Below are 16,136 nucleotides of genomic sequence, written 5' to 3' on the forward strand. Positions count from 1 at the left end.
AGAAATTTCTCATCTCACTCCTAAATGGCCATAATGGTAAAAATGGGATACATAAATCCTAGCATAGTCACCAAATCCAAAGCACCCTAAAAAAAAGTGTTGACACCAAAACCAAATCAAGGTAGAGATTCAAAGGTAGAGTAACAGTCAGCTTAAGTGTAACACCTGTAGTCAGCAGCATCCCACGATACATTGCATAACAAGAACAAATCATGCACGCCGCAACCAAAATGATAGATGTCTACAGCACAGAAGGCAGTCATTTGGCTCGGGACACCTGTGTATCATCTGTAAGACCTATCCACTTAGCCCCATTTCCCTTCCTTTCATCATACTCTTAAAATGAGAACCTTTTATACCTTCCAGGGTGAGTTACCTTGGCCCTTCAAGTCAAAAGCTAATCTAAACTTGTGTCAGCTGGATAATGCTAGGTGCTTGGATTGCTCAAAAGCACCACTATGCATGAACAGGCAAGTAGCCGGTGCAAGCCTCCACATGCCCACACTTGCAGCTCTCTTCAGAACATCCCAAGATTCCATATAGGCGAACAAGTTCTTAGGGGAAAAGGTGCAGATCATCACCAACAAACTTACTTAGAATAAATTTCTACTAATTAAAACAATTTGTTGCAGACAAGAGTTATTTTAAGTACTAGTCCATCTTACATAGTGTTGCAAAAGGGGCAATCAAGACTAAGTTCAGTATTCCGTTCAAGTACAGTTAGAGGGCAGGAAAGAGAGAGAGAGAGAGAGAGAGAGAGAGAGAGAGAGAGAGAGAGAGAGAGAGAGAGAGATCGGGGGCGGGGGAGGAACAGAAAGGAGGAGAGAAAAAAAAAGAGGGGAAAGAATGCATTGCTGGTTTCTCAGCTTTATTCTGCTGCTGTGTTGGGTCCTGAACAGAAATCCACTTTCTCCTTGGCAAAATTTAATTTTTTCCACTGGCTTCTGGGCTTTACTGTGACCTCCACCCCTGCTTTAGACTGGCCTTCTACATAGATACATAGATAGATACATAGAAGATAGGAGCAGGAGTAGGCCATTCGGCCCTTCGTGCCTGCTCCGCCATTCGATGAGATCATGGCTGATCCTTTAATTCAGTATCCCGTCCCCGCCTTCTCTCCGTAACCCTTAACCCCTTTTGCCCGTAGAAATATATCTAATTCCCTCTTAAATATATTTAATGAGCTGGCGTACACTGCCCTCTGTGGCAATGAGTTCCACAGGTTCACCACTCTCTGAGTGAAGAAATTCCCCCTCATCTCTGTCCTAAATGGTTTAGCCCTTATCCTTAAATTATGTCCTCTAGTTCTGTTCTCACCCGCCAAGGGAAACATTCCTTCTGCATCCAGTCTGTCTAGACCTGTCAGAATTTTATACACTTCTATGAGGTCCCCTCTCAATCTTCTAAACTCCAGTGTGTACATCCCTAAACTACATAGTCTCTCCTCATAGGTCATTCCCGCCATTCCTGGTATCAGCCTGGTGAATCGCCGCTGCACCCCCTCCATGGCAAGAACATCCTTCCTCAGATGAGGCGACCAAAACTGTACACAGTACTCGAGGTGTGGTCTCACCAGTGCCCTGTACAGCTGCAGCAAGGTATCCCTGTTCCTGTATTCTAACCCTTTTGCTATGAAGGCCAGCATACCGTTTGCCTTCTTGACCGCCTGTTGCACCTGCATGCTCGCCTTCAGTGACTGGTGTACAAGAACACCCAGGTCTCTCTGTACTTCCCCCTCTCCCAATCTATTGCCATTTAAATAATAATTTGCCCTCCTGTTCCTGCACCCAAGGTGGATAACTTCGCACTTGTCCACATTCTCCTGCATGCTCAGTCTCTGCTCCTCCTATGGAACTTTTCACTCTACATTGAGCTTGCTCTGAACCAATCCTGCTGGTTCCCATGCTGCTGAATGATCTAGACTTTGCTGCCAGCCACTTGGTTTCCACGGCAGCTGACTCCACTCTGCTCCGCTCGTCCTACAGAACTCCTCCATCACCCTTCGCTGGACAGGATTGCACTGGTTGCTCAAGCTCCTGTTCCTGCTGCTTCTTGTGTAGTCCTCATCTCCCTACAACTGTTCATCAGACCAGCTCCTTCATCTACACTAGCTGTAAAACACTTTGGGACGCCCAGAGGTCATGAAAGTCACTATATAAATGCAAGTTCGTTCTTTCTTTCACTAATACCATGGATTTACCTGGACTTCATAGAAATACATTCAAGTTACAATACAGATATCGGCCATTCGGCCCAAACAGTCCGTGTCGGCATTTACACTCCACGCAAGCAAATAGCACAGATAACATTTACCCACCCTGTTCCCATATCCCTTCATCTCATTTTCCTTCTAGTCAATCCAGTCTTGAAGGTATTTAGGGAGGGAATTACAAAGTGTGGACAGCTGTAGACACGGTCACCTATAGTGGGGTGAAAGGTGGGTGTGGAAGGGGTGCTGCACAGAGGCCAGTGTCGGAGGAATGAAGAGTTCGGGGTGGTGGGGGGCGGGCGGTGTAGGGCTGGAGGCGACAGATAGGAAGGGGAAAGGCCATGAAAGGATTCAAACACGAGGATGAGAATTTTAAATTGGAGACTTTGGGTGACTAGGAGTCAAGGGCAGAAGGGATTGTAGGGGGTGGCGGGTGCGCCCAGTCAGTTATGCCCGACTGCCTGTGAGCGGTTCGAATCGCTCCCACGCCCCTGGGTTCTAGACACCGGACTTAGGTACAGGCGGCGATACAGAAAGACTTGAGTAGACAGGTGGTTCGGTGTAAGAAAACCAAGATTTTTATTAAAACAGAAACGAAAACACAGTCTTATGAAAAAATTACTGGTAGAGAACAATTACAGGCATATAACACTATAATTATACTTGTACAGGGAATGGGGAACACATGGCACAGAGGGGAAAAACAACTACTTTAACAATCCCCTTATCCTTATCCCACCCCTATACCTAGCTAGATTAAGCTATGAGGGGCCAGGAATTCATGCTCACCAATCCAAAGCACAGCCTGTTGTTTTAGCAATTGCGAGTTTTGAGGTCTGGTCTCTTGTCCTTTGGGGTACTCCATCGCCACGTGGTCTCAGGGCGCGGTGCTGGAGCTGCTGCTGCGACACACCTTTCTTCTCCTCAGCTACCGTCGTCGTTGCGATGGGTTCTCTTCTCCCTCGGGCGGTCGTCGGCGGTAATGTTGAGTCAGCGAGACGGTTGGCAGTTTTCACTGCTTAGATTTTCCTACCCATTCTTTGAACGTCGGTATATTAGTTATGGCGTGGACACCTGCGTTTTACGCCAGTTCACTCGCAGTGTTCAACTAGCCAACTTAGTCTCACTGTCCTCAGATATTTTCTTCCCCAAGCGTCAGCTTATAACTCAGCGCTCGGTCTTAATGAGTCTTCTGCTGCCCTTCTCTGCTCTTTGTCGGGCCTACCTTACTCTTCGTCTCGGTTCGTTTCGCCTCGTTTCATCTGCCCTCTCATGGCCCGGGTGTCCTGGGTGACTTTGGACACGGGTCTCCTCCCCCACCCGCAATTGGTACGGATGTCCTTGACTGCTGAAAAACCAATGCGGGGAGTGAGAAGAGAACCCGCCACGAGGCCAGGGCAAGAGTGCGGGCGGCAGCAGCCCAAGGCCCGACGAGAGGTCAGTCAGAAGAGAGCGATTGCTACCAAGGGCCTACAGTTATACTCCTTTCGATGGCCCTTATCTGCGCGCCAAATCAGGTCAGTACATTGTTTCACTTTTGGCGGGCTGTTTTAAATGATTGTACCAATCTAAAATAACTAGTTTTAGATGGTCGTTTATCGCACCTAATGGCCTGATGTCCGGGCTGTATTGTCATTAATGCATTTTGATCGGCCTGTCCGTTCCTTAAGCTGTTGCCGATTATTTATGCGGACAAACTAATGGACTCATGCTTAGGCCTAACTGGGTTGATCTGTTCCAATTTGACGAAAATGCATATTCAATGTTTGCTTAGCTGTCTAGCCCTTCAAACACAAGTGTCCTTTTCACAGAAATGCATTTTAAGTTTCGATTTCCCAAAGCTGCTTGTTCTGTGCTGCAGAGTCCAAGCTTTTAAAATCTTACAGGCTTTTGGTCACGAGGTGCGGACGCCATCTTTGGGTACCCTTTTTAAATTGTCCATAGGGTCCCTTTTATTAATAACCTTGGGAGAATGTGGAAATTTTGCGAATCCTACAGGATAGATGATGGGACTTGGTGCAGGATAGGATACTGCCAGCAAGGTTTTAGATGAGCTGATGTTTACAGAGCATTGGAATAGTGGAGTCTGGAAGCGAAAATAGCTTGAATAAGACAGGAGATGGGCTTCAAGACAAGTCATATAATTAAAGGCTGGCGACTTTGAGCCTTGAAATTCAGATAGTAGTCAACGTTACGTGGCAGGTGCTTTACAATTATGAATGCCAATCACAGAATATAGGTGGAACTTGTACTGCAAGTAAATGTTGACACTTGTATAATGAGTTTTCCCAGTGAGATGGTATGACATACTGACCTTTTAAACACATTTTAAAATGGAATGTATCGACCCGCTCGACAATTTTATTATAAAAATTGGTTTGAAATTGCTCAATATATTTGGGGAAAATTTCCACCTCCTCCCTCTCCTTTCCAGGGTAATTTTTAAAAATCCATTAAAGACCAATGACTACTTTGTTGCACAGCATTTAAAATTCCTCAACAGCCACATTGAAAATATATTCTTTTTGGCTGGATTCCTTTTGGGTGTGGATCAGGAATCGAGTGGTGACATCGTTAATAAAACCACATAGAATGCCACCTTCAACTGAAAATCTTGAATGGATTTTACATTTAACAACAACAACTTGTATTTATATAGTGCCTTTAACATAATAAAATGTCCCTAGGCACTGCACAGGAGTATTTTAACACAAAATTTGACACCGATCCACACAAGAATAAATTAGGGCAGATGACCAAAAGCTTGGTCAAAGAGGTAGGTTTTAAGGAGCATATTAAGAGGAAAGAGAGGTAGCGCGGCAGACATTTTTGGCAGGGAATTCCAGAGCTTAGGGCCTAGTGAACAGGAGGCACGGCCACCAATGGTTGAGTGATTATAATCAGGGATGCTCAAGAGGGCAAAATTAGAGGAGCGCAGATATCTCAGGGGGCTGTGGGGCTGAAGGAGATTACAGAAATAGGAAGTGGCGAGACCATGGAGGGATTTGAAAACAAGGATGAGAATTTTGAGATCGAGGCGCTGCTTAACCGGGAGCCAATGTAGGCCAGCGAGCACAGGGGTGATGGGCGAACGGGACTTGCTGCGAGTTAGGACATGGGCAGCCGAGTTTTGGATGACCTCAGGTTTACGTAGAGTGGAATGTGGGAGGCCAGCCAGGAGTGCGTTGGAATAGTCAAGTCTAGAGGTAACAAAGGCAGATAAGGGTTTCAACAGCAGATGAGCTGAGGCAGGGGCGGAGATGGGCGATGTTACGGAGGTGGAAATAGGTGATTTTGTTATGCTGCGGATGTGTGGTCGGAAGCTCATTTCAGGGTCAAATATGACATCAAGGTTGCGAACAGTGTGGTTCAGCCTCAGACAGATGTTAGGGAGAGGGATGGAGTCAGTGGCTAGGGAACGGAGTTTGTGGCGGGGACAGAAAACAATGGCTTCAGTCAGAATGGGTGATATTTATATGATTATGTTAAAAAATGCTTTGAGACTATAATAGAGGCTCCAATTTCTGGAGAGGTAACTAGTGCTGAAATTATGTTGCTAATGAGCAGCGTAAATCAAGTCACACTGCTGTTGCTGGAAACGCTCACACAAACTGCTTCTCTGAGTAATGGGCACAGCCTCTGACAGCAACATAAGATTGATTTACCACCAGAGATGGGCATGTGCTTGGGGTGTACTTGGCTCAAAATGCCCACATGGGCTAGCAAAGTTGTTATGAGCTCATTGCCCCTGTATTCCAGCCATTGGGGAAGGTACCATTACCAGCTAATCATGAACCAAATATCAAAACAAAGCAACCGTATTTCAGTTATATATGTTTAATCTGATCAGTCCCTTTTCAGACCACAATATCTAACTGCTACACATAAGCAGAAGTTAAAGGTCAATTAGACTTTCATTGCTGTTACTGAGGAAAGCTTACAATTTGGAAGACGCTTGTAAATTTTCACCTCCAGGTCAGATGAAAACAGCACGAAATTGAAGCCAATCGAATGTTGAACTAAATAGCCCAAACAGTAGAATACAAGTCAGAGGTAGTCATAACCGAACTATACAGGGCTATGTGGAGACCACACCTCGAGTACTGTGTCCAGTTCTGGTCACCGAGATACAGAGGAGGCATTCAAGCACTGGAGGCAGAGAAGAGTCACAAGATTGACACCTAGTCTTAAAGATCTCAGTTATGAGCAAAGAGCAGGAAAATTTTGGCTTTTCAGCCTGGATAGCAGAGATGTCCGAGTGGTGATCTCAGAGGTACACAAGATTGCAAACAGCATAGGTCAGGTATATCTGGAAAATTATTTTAAATTAAACTGAGAGTAGAACAAAGGGTCAAAGGTTTAAATTCATAGCACTGATATCAGGAAGTTCTTCTTCACATAGAGTGACTAACATGTGGACTGGACTCTCAGAAAGAATAGAAGCAAAAACCTTGGAATCAATTAAAAAACAATTGGATCAGAGACAGCCAGCATAGATTTGTAAAGGGTAGGTAATGTCTAACGAACCTAGTTGAATTTTGAGGAGGTAACGAACGTGGTAGATAAGGGAGTGTCCATGGATGATATATATCCAGAACGTGTTCGATAAGGTTCCACATGAGACGGCTAATAAAAATGAGAACACATGGAATCTACAAGATGCACTGCAGCAACTTGCCAAGGCTTTTTCGACAGCACCTCCCAAACCCACGACCTCTACCACCTAGAAGGACAAGGGCAGCAGGCACATGAGAACACCAGCACCTCCAAGTTACACACCATGCTGACTTGGAAATATCTTCTTCTTAGGCAGTCCCTCAGAACTGAGGATGACTTGCTTCCACATTAAAAATGAGTTCACAGGTGACTGATGAGTCCAATGCGGGACCTACAGTCTGTCACAGGTGGGGCAGACGGTGGTTGAAGAGGCGGGTGGGTGGATGGGGTGCTTGGGTTGACATGCGCTCCTTGTGCTGCCTCCGCTTGCTCCCAGCGAAGAGACTCGAGGTGTTTGACGCCTTCCCGGATGCTTCTCCGCCACTTTGTGCAGTCTTGGGCCAGGGATTCCCAGGTGTCGGTGGGGATGTTACACTTTTTCAAGGAGGCTTTGAGGGTGTCCTTGAAGCATTTCCTCTGCCCACCTGGGGCTCTCTTGCTATGCCGGAGCTCAGAGTAGTACGCTTGTTTTGGGAGTCTCGTATTGGGCATGCGGACAATGTGACCCGTCCACCGGAGCTGATCGAGCGTGGTCAAAGCTTCGATGCTGGGGATGTTGGCCTGAGCAAGAACACTGACGTTGGTGCGCCTATGCTGCCAATGGATTTGCAGGATCTTGCGGAGGCAGCGTTGGTGGTACCTCTCCAGTGCTTTGAGGTGCCTGCTGTACATGGTCCATGTCCTGCTGCTCTGTAGACCATGAGCTTAGTGCCGGGTTTAAGGTCCTGGTCTTCAAACATTCTCTTCCTCAGGCGACTGAAGGCTGCACTGGCACACTGAAGGCGGTGTTGGACTTAGTCAGCGACGTCTGCCCTTGTTGACAGCAGGCTCCCGAGATATGGAAAGTGGTCCACGTTGTCCAAGGCTTTGTCGTGGATTTTGATAATCGGGGTTGGGGGGGGGGGGGGGGGGGGCGGGGGGGGCAGTACGGTGTGGCGGGGCAGGTTGGTAGAGGACCTTTGTCTTACGGATGTTTAGTGCAAGGCCTATGCTTCCATACGCTTCGGTGAAGGTGTTGACGATGGTTTGGAGTTCGAACTCCGAGTGAGCGCAGACACAGGCGTCGTCTGCATACTGTAATTCGACGACAGAGGATGGGATGACCTTGGATCTGGACTGGAGGCGACGGAGGTTGAACAGTTTCCCGTTTGGAAATATATCACCGTTCCTTCATCATCGCTGGGTCAAAATCCTGGAACTTTCTCCCTAACAGCACTATGGGAGTATCTTCACCACAGGGACTGCAGCAGTTCAAGAAGGCAGTTCATCACTGTGGTGATTATTCTTGTTTTATAAGAAGCATTGTAATTGGTTGCCTGTTTTCCTGCCTTGAGATATATGCTGTAAACTTATTGGTTAGTTGATTCCATGTGACCTGTGGTGGCCATCTTAAATTCAGTTCTCTACAGTTTGGTTGAGACTGGGTGCTTAACATGTACTGCTGGTTTTTTAAGGTTAATAAAGCCTAGCTTTTGAAAGGCAAGCTACTCTTTATTTCAATTTATTAACCTTTTGCTATAATGGAACGATATCTTCGACCGGAACGATTTAATGCTGACCCTAATTCTGCAGGAGTGGATGATCAATGGAAACATTGGTATTGTACATTTAAAAACTTTGGGCGTGTTGGATCAGCAATCTCTGAATAAGTTGGATATACTAATCAACTACATTGCTCCGGATGTGTATAAGTATATTTTGGACTGTGAAACTTACGAATTGGCTATTGCTACGTTGGAAATTTTTTTTGTTAAACCCAAAAATGAGATTTGCACGTCACCTTTTATCTGCCCGTAGGCAGCAGGCGGGAGAATCCTTGGATGCTTATTTACAAGCACTCCGGCGCCTTGGTGCTAACTGTAATTATAAGGCCGTGTCTGCAGAAGAACATAAGGAAGAGTCGGTACGGGATGCATTTATTAATGGATTATTGTCTAGATCAATTCGTCAGCGGTTATTAGAAAATAAGACTTTGGATCTTAAGAGTGCTTTTGAGCAAGCCTCTACATTGGATTTGGCTCAGAGAAGTTCGGATTCTTATGCTCTTTTTGATCGGCCTGCGACCGTGGTTTCGGCAGTTCCGGATGAAAGGGAGTCACGTGGATTTAATAGGAGTGGTTTACCAGATTCCGAAACAGTTTCTACTTCGGCAGCTGTTGCCGCCGCCGCCCCCCCCCCCGCCCCGCGGTGAAGACCGCCGATTGCGGCTGTGCGAGACGGCCGGTTGCCAGGGTGACGCTTGACGCTCAGCAAGCCCCGCCCCCCGGCTGAGCCAGAGAGACACGCCGCGTCTCAGCTCCTGCTGCGCGCGCACGCTTTAGTAAGGTAGCGGCGCTGGGCTGAGGCCGGCCCCTGCAGCCTTTGAGTGGGGCCGGGAGGTGCCTAGCTCGGGCGTAGGTGCGGAGGAGAAGCCGAGGCTTCGAGGCCTACCTGGAAAAACGGGGAAAGGTAGGAAAATTAATGAGATTAGATAAGTTAATTAGTTTCTAAATCATTTTTTTTTTTTTTTTTTTTTTTAAACAATGTGTTTAAAAAAAACGTTGCTTTTAAAAGACGCAGAAAGCGGGAAAAAGGAAAAGTTTGGAATCAAGATGGCGGCGACTCACCTCGGTTCAGAACGATAAGGCCCGCCAACACACGCACCGATTGGCCCGGCCGCACGCGGCAGCAAGCCGCCGTACGATTGGTCAACCTCGAGGTCACTCTGTCGCTAATGAGCGGATAAGGAGATGCTAATGAGCGGAGTGTTGAAGGTTTTTCGGATACCGCGGGCGCGATTTTAGCCCGGCCGAAACGTAAATACGCTTAAAACCGTCTCAGAAGCGTAAGCTTTCTTTGGAGGTAACGCGCGCGTAGGTACGCCCTGTAACTTTCGAGCGCATACCCGACAGACGCAATGACAGACAGATGTACCGATTTATTTATATATATATATATATGTGTATGTAGTTCTGACATTCTAAAGTGCAACGAGTGGAGTGCAACAGACACATCCAATACTTTTATACAAATAGATTCAACATAGCTACTTTAGAGTCTTTTTTTTAAATCAACTGATAACCTCTGTAGGAATTCACACACTAATTCTAAGCAGAGCAAGACTGTGTGTGAGGTTATTAGGACTAGTAAACGTGATCAGGACGGAGTTGCTTAAGATGTATTTATACTGTAGCTAGCAGTCAGAGACAGAAGTCAGGTAAGGATTCAGCATCGGATTTATACTGCAACTTCAGTGTCACTGCAAAATGGAAACCATGCCATAGCAATGCTGAAGTTACAGTATAATGCACCGGTATAAATGCACCCCAAGAATCAAGTTCTTAAAATTACTTAAAAGATCACAACAGGATTTAAGAACAAAAAGGAGGCAGGTTCTTCCACAGACTATGTAAAATCTGTTCTATCACAGATTCTACCCAACCCATTTAATCTGCAAAGGAAATATCCTGTGGAATTTCTGAAAGTGGTTGTCTAACTTTACATCATACTTTATACATCCTCAGTTGACATTTTTGGCATATTTGCATAGCCCCAGCAGCTGGATAACAATTGTGTTGCGCACAGCATTCAATCAACTCTATATGTAGTTATTCTTACAACCCTCAATCATTCTAACAGATACTGAACCAGCAATTTTTGAAATTATGAATTTCTGCTTCAGCTGGGAGCCTCACATTGTTGGAAAAAAAAAATTCTTCCAATCTCAGGTTTTGTATAACTTTTATACTTATAGTTGACGTTCTAAATGCTGATGTAGGCAGAATTTTTTACACTTAAGATTTGCCCCCCAGTTCTAGCCTTCACTTTAGTTTTGATGGGGAAACAAAAAAAAACAAGGAATTATTACAAATAAACATTTGTGCCTAATCTAGTAAATCAACCCTGAAGACTTGGCACAACATCAGAAAGCACCCCTCTCCAATGTACAGTACCGGAGACAAATTATTTGTCCTAAATAAAGAGCAATCACTTGATTTATAAATAAAAACAGGATAAATTGGAAATGCACATTAGCTCACACATTTGAAAGAGAAAGATTTACATGTTTTGGGTGCAATCCTTTATTAGAACCTGAGGAAATGAGAAGCATTAACCTACTTTTTTTCTTTCAGATGCTCAGCTACCTGTTGTGCATTTGCTGCACTTCCTGTTTTTATTTCAGATTTCCAGCAGTCACCATTTCTCTTCTTATAGGCACTCTGGCCTCATGCATTCAACTATAATATAGTGAATGAAAATTCAAGTAAACAATTTAAAAAATGAACAAGGAACAGGAGAAAGTAATTCTACCCATCGAGCTATCCGATTCATTTTCTTTCAGGCCCTGTACCAACTATTTTCTAGCTTTTTCCTTCTCCATGCTAAGCCCATGTCCTGGATGCAGATATAACCAGAGATGCCTTAACCACCAATCCTATCCTCTCAACAGGTACTTCTGACTGGCCAACTGAGATCAGGAACTCAGCACATAGGAAATGTGTGCAAACATCCATGCAAAAAAAAGTTATCAAGCATTTTTCACTCATTTAGTACAATTTACTCAACACTTCATTAAGATTGGCAATTAAACAGATTACAGAGAGTCATAAACTACAGAACTAACTTCATTTGCATGGAAAATATTCAGGATAAATTCTGTATTCTAGTTCCCCATGGAGTATCCTTGGCCATTGTTTATGATGTCCAAGGTGCTACGAAACATATTTTAACTTTCAGTTTAAATGATTCTCTGGAACACGAGCACTCAGTGCAACTGAAAAGCTTGGATTTTGCTCCATCAGCATTTTATTAGGAACATAAAGTGTTGCATCTTGGCACCCTCTCCATCAGATTCCATGTGGCACTGATGGTTCTGGTGATTACACTTCTTCCTTAAAATACGTTAACTAGACCGCAACATGAATGAAGCACTAAGCATTTTTGAACCCGTTGCCAACGAAGAGAACAGATGCCAAGCCCTGCAACAGTGTACGTACAGCACTGGAACAAAGCTGAACATATGCGCTGAAACTTGAAACCTTGAAGGTGCTCCAGTTACAGAAAAGGATCATACAGGCTTTTCATATTATAATTACTGATAAAAGATGAAGAACTCTCATCATTGCACATTACCTCCAATATGCCCCAGTAAGCCAAAGTTCAAAAATCTTTTCTGCCACTTCCACTCAAATATTATGGAATATTGTAAAAGATTGGCTATTCTTCCAAAACACTTAAGAATTGTACAATATTTCCTACAATAATCTAGAGGAACACAATCTCATTCTGTGTGACGCTGATACTCACTTAAGTACACCAAGATTCCAAATCAATTACTTCACTGAAAATAACCAAGAAATTTATTCATCCTCAAACAGTTACTTGCATTGGTCAGGTATGTTGATTTGGTTGTCTACAATTTCATTTTTCCTTATTAGGTTCGTGTTTAAGACTGTATTTTTCTCACTCCAAGTTGGTTATTGACCAACTACACAAAATCCTATGAGACCCAATCATATTCCACCAAAAAAAGTACATGATCACATCAGACAAAAAACACATCCAACCTCTCCTCCATAAACTAAGAAAAATAATATTTATAATCACATCAATAAAACACCCAATATAAAATGAAGTGGCAAAATTGTTCATAAGCTTGACTCCAACAATTCCCCTTCACACCACCGCAAACAGCAGAATGCCCTTTTGCGCCTTGGACAAACCTGCATTCCTCCTCACCTCCGTGCCAGCTGAATCCCACTTTCAGAAGCAGCTTGATCTGTATAACAAACAAGACTACAATTCCCACAAGAAAGGTCCAATGCATGCATAAACTAGTCAGTCTGAGACTGGAGCACAAAAATCTAGCCTGACACTCCAGTGCAGTCATGAGATATGCTGCAATGTTGGAGGTGCCGTCTTTCAAATGAGACGTTAAACCGAGGCTCGATCTACTCTCTCGGGTGGACGTAAAAGATCCCATGGAACTATTTCGAAGAGGAGCAGGGGAGTTCTTCCAATCAACATAACAAAAAAAAGCAGATTGTCTGGTCATCATCACATTGCTGTTTGTGGGAGCTTGCTGTGCGTTTCATACATTACAACAGTGACTACACTTCAATAGTACTTCATTGGCTGTAAAGCACTTTGGGACATCCTGAGGTCGTGAAAGGCGCTATATAAATGCAAGTCTTTTTTTCCCCCCATGCATCCACAAACTGAGCATCTAACTCCAGAGAGCCTCTGCACAGCATGGGCTAAAAAGTAGCCCACAGGGAGAACTTTTTTTTCCTCCCTGAGCAGCATTAGGGTTGCAAAATTCTGGGAATTTTTAAAAGAGGAAACTTTCCATGGGAATTTTCGGGTATTTTGAATTTTTTTGCACACTGATGGTTTTTGTCTCTGACCCTTATATTATCTTTGTCGTCAAAATAGACATACTGTTCCATACAAATAAAAACAGGCTTTCAAAACTTTATTTAGGTTATAATTTTGAACTTTATTGAACCCCCACAAAAAAGACCCATCTAAAATAAAAAGAGCGTCAGCTTATTTAGCCTGTAATTTGTCCTTATTTTGTCCCGTTGAGTCTTCTACTCGAGTCTTCTGAGTCTTCTACTCCTCATTGCTCCTCCTGATTCTCTGACTCTGACGTGTCCATTTCCTCCTCCGTGTCAGTGTCTAGCTGTGTGGTGGACACTTCTGTATCTGGCTCAATAAGTTGTAGGTTCGCCCGGATAGCCACCCGTTTCTCCACTCTCGTTAGTCAGCCTGTTGCGCACCTTTATATGCGTATTCCCAAAAGTGACCAGTTTCGTTCAGAGGCCGCTGATGAAGGTGGGATTTGGAGTATCACCGATGCAATAGGTGACAGGGCCTCAGATGCACAAAGTCCCTTCCACCAGGTATGTGCACTGATATGCTTGCATGATTCCCATATCCCATCCCCATTCCAAAGACCTTGCTTGGTAGAGAACTTTGCCAGACTTCCCAGAACTTTGCCCACATCCAGATTGAGATGGTGCGAGGGTAGAAATCACACTAAGCGCTGTTGATCTGTTCTCCAGAATGTATTGGTCTCCCAACATGCTTTGGGTCCAGCATGTATGCTGCAGCATGAATCGGCTTGACACAAAATTCTTGACGCGTCTGTATGAATTGAACAATTGCCTTCTCCTCTGCTTTGAGCAGCAGGGATGTGGGTAGGGCAATGCTGATTTGTTCTTTTAAATCAGTAAAAAGCCTGAGAACATCTGACAAGACAGCGTCATCTCCTTCAATCTGAGCAATTGCAGATGCTACTGGTGAGAGTAGTTTAAGACTGCTAACCACTCTCCCAAAACACCACATCCAGCAGTATTTTCTTGATGGTGGTTTCCATATCCCCAGACTGGGATATTGCCATTTCTTGCAGCAACTCCTTACCCTCCAGAAGGCTGTTGTACATTATGACAACACCACCCCATCTAGTGTTGTTGGGCAGCTTCAGTGTGGTGTTCTTGTTCTTTGTCATTTGCTTGGAGTTGTAGGTTGCTGCAACTACCCGTTTTCCCCTGACATACTTAACAACTTGCTTGGCTCTCTTGTACAGTGTTTCCATGGTTCTCAAACCCATGATGTCCTTGAGGAGCAGGTTAAGCCCATGAGCTGCGCACCCAATAGACGTAATATGAGGGTAGGCCTCCTCCACCTGAGCCCAAGCAGCCATCATACTCGCAGCATTGTCAGTAACTACTGCAAAGACCTTTTGTGATCCAAGATCGTTGATGACCGCTTTCAGCTCATCAGCAATGTATGTGCCTGTGTGTCTGTTGTCCTTCGTGTCTGTGCTCTTGAAGAACACTGGGAGAGGAGTGGAGACGATGTAGTTTATGATGCCCTCCCCTCGTACATTTGACCACCCATCTGAGATAACTGCACCACAGTCTGCCATCGCTATCGTTTCTTTGAGCTTTCCTTGGACTCTGTTATACTCAGCCTCCAGCAAATAAGTAGACAAAGCATGTCTGGTGGGAGGACAGTATGCAGGGCGAATAACATTGAAAAATCTCTTCCAGTACACATTGGCTGTGAGCATGAGGGGTGAGCCTGTTGCATATACAGCTCGAGCAAGGCACTCATCTGCATTCTTCTGGCTATGGTTATCCATTGTATCAAAGAACCTTCCAAGTGGGCCAGGAGTTGCTGATAAGGAGCCTGATGCTGAATGAGAACCATCATCTTCTTGAATGGAAGCAGAGGAACTCTGGGCTGACTGCTGTGAGCTTTGAGTGAAGTTGTTGCATTTGGATAAATGCTGCTGCATCTTTGTGGCATTCTTTACATATGGCTTTCTACAGTGTTTGCACATGTACACAGTCTTTCCATCTTTAATGCCTGGGGTAAAATGCTTCCACACATCCGACGGTAAACGTGGCATTGTTCTATGCAGAGAAATAAAGGGCATTCATCTCTGTCGAACTGCGGTCGATCAGCACGATTGCAACAGGGTGAGTACATTTTTGCTGATGCTCCATGTGATGGAAGCATGACCTGTACACACACAACGCTACATCACCAATAGTGTATTATTTTGTATATTTTAAATTGAAGGACAACAGAGTTCAACAAGTAACTGGTTTATTTGGTATAAAGTCTGACTTACTTACTGCATCATCACAACATCAGCAGAAAACAAAATGACTTCCCTCAGGACCCCTAACCTGGATCTTAAAAACTATAGCAGTCTTACAGATGCCTGCAGGCCAATCACAATTCGATATGCAAATATTACAAATAGAGGGAGCTAATCGCTCATCCACTCAATCAGGACACATTTGTTCACAGTCACACACAAAACTTGTAATTATTAAAACAAGCCAAGTAAGAAGATAAACGTATATTGATTAAGAAATTCCTTAATAATTAAGATTCCATCTCGGTTAGTAATTTTAAGAGCGACCTGTGGAAAAAAAAATACAAAAAAAAACAATATTATGCTAGCATGTGCTTTTTTGGGCAAAATTCCCCAAGCTAAACTTCCCGTGGAAAATTTCCGGAAATTTACAGGAAACTTTCCACCCCTTTGCAACCCTACCCTGAACTAAACTCAGAAGGCAACAGAAAGTAGAGCGGGATAGGAAGAGCAAAGTACCACTGCTCATGAAATGAAATCATAACATAGTTGGGCGGGGGGGGGGGGGGGGGGGGGAAGAAGAGAGAGGAGAGGAAGGGGGAAGCAAGAGTAATTATC

The 16,136-nt window shown here is 44.4% G+C and overlaps 1 protein-coding gene across 7 annotated transcripts in view; it reads right to left on the bottom strand.

Moving 5' to 3' along the window:
- LOC147124406 (casein kinase I) overlaps positions 1–16,136 on the bottom strand; it is a 324,138-nt gene that overhangs the window by 272,575 nt on the left and 35,427 nt on the right. The window contains exon 1 of one of the 7 annotated variants that reach the window (XM_085986633.1): positions 2,999–4,316. The exons of the other annotated variants lie outside the window; for them this stretch is intronic. Coding sequence (XP_085842759.1) covers positions 2,999–3,074 — 76 coding nt within the window. The 5' untranslated portion in view covers positions 3,075–4,316. Of the gene's footprint in view, positions 1–2,998; positions 4,317–16,136 lie in introns of those variants that run through there. 7 annotated transcript variants of the gene reach the window in all.

This window comes from Somniosus microcephalus, chromosome 1 (genome assembly GCF_052327205.1).
Source record: "Somniosus microcephalus isolate GS21.2 chromosome 1, FLI_Smic_1.0, whole genome shotgun sequence".
NCBI lineage: Eukaryota > Metazoa > Chordata > Chondrichthyes > Squaliformes > Somniosidae > Somniosus > Somniosus microcephalus.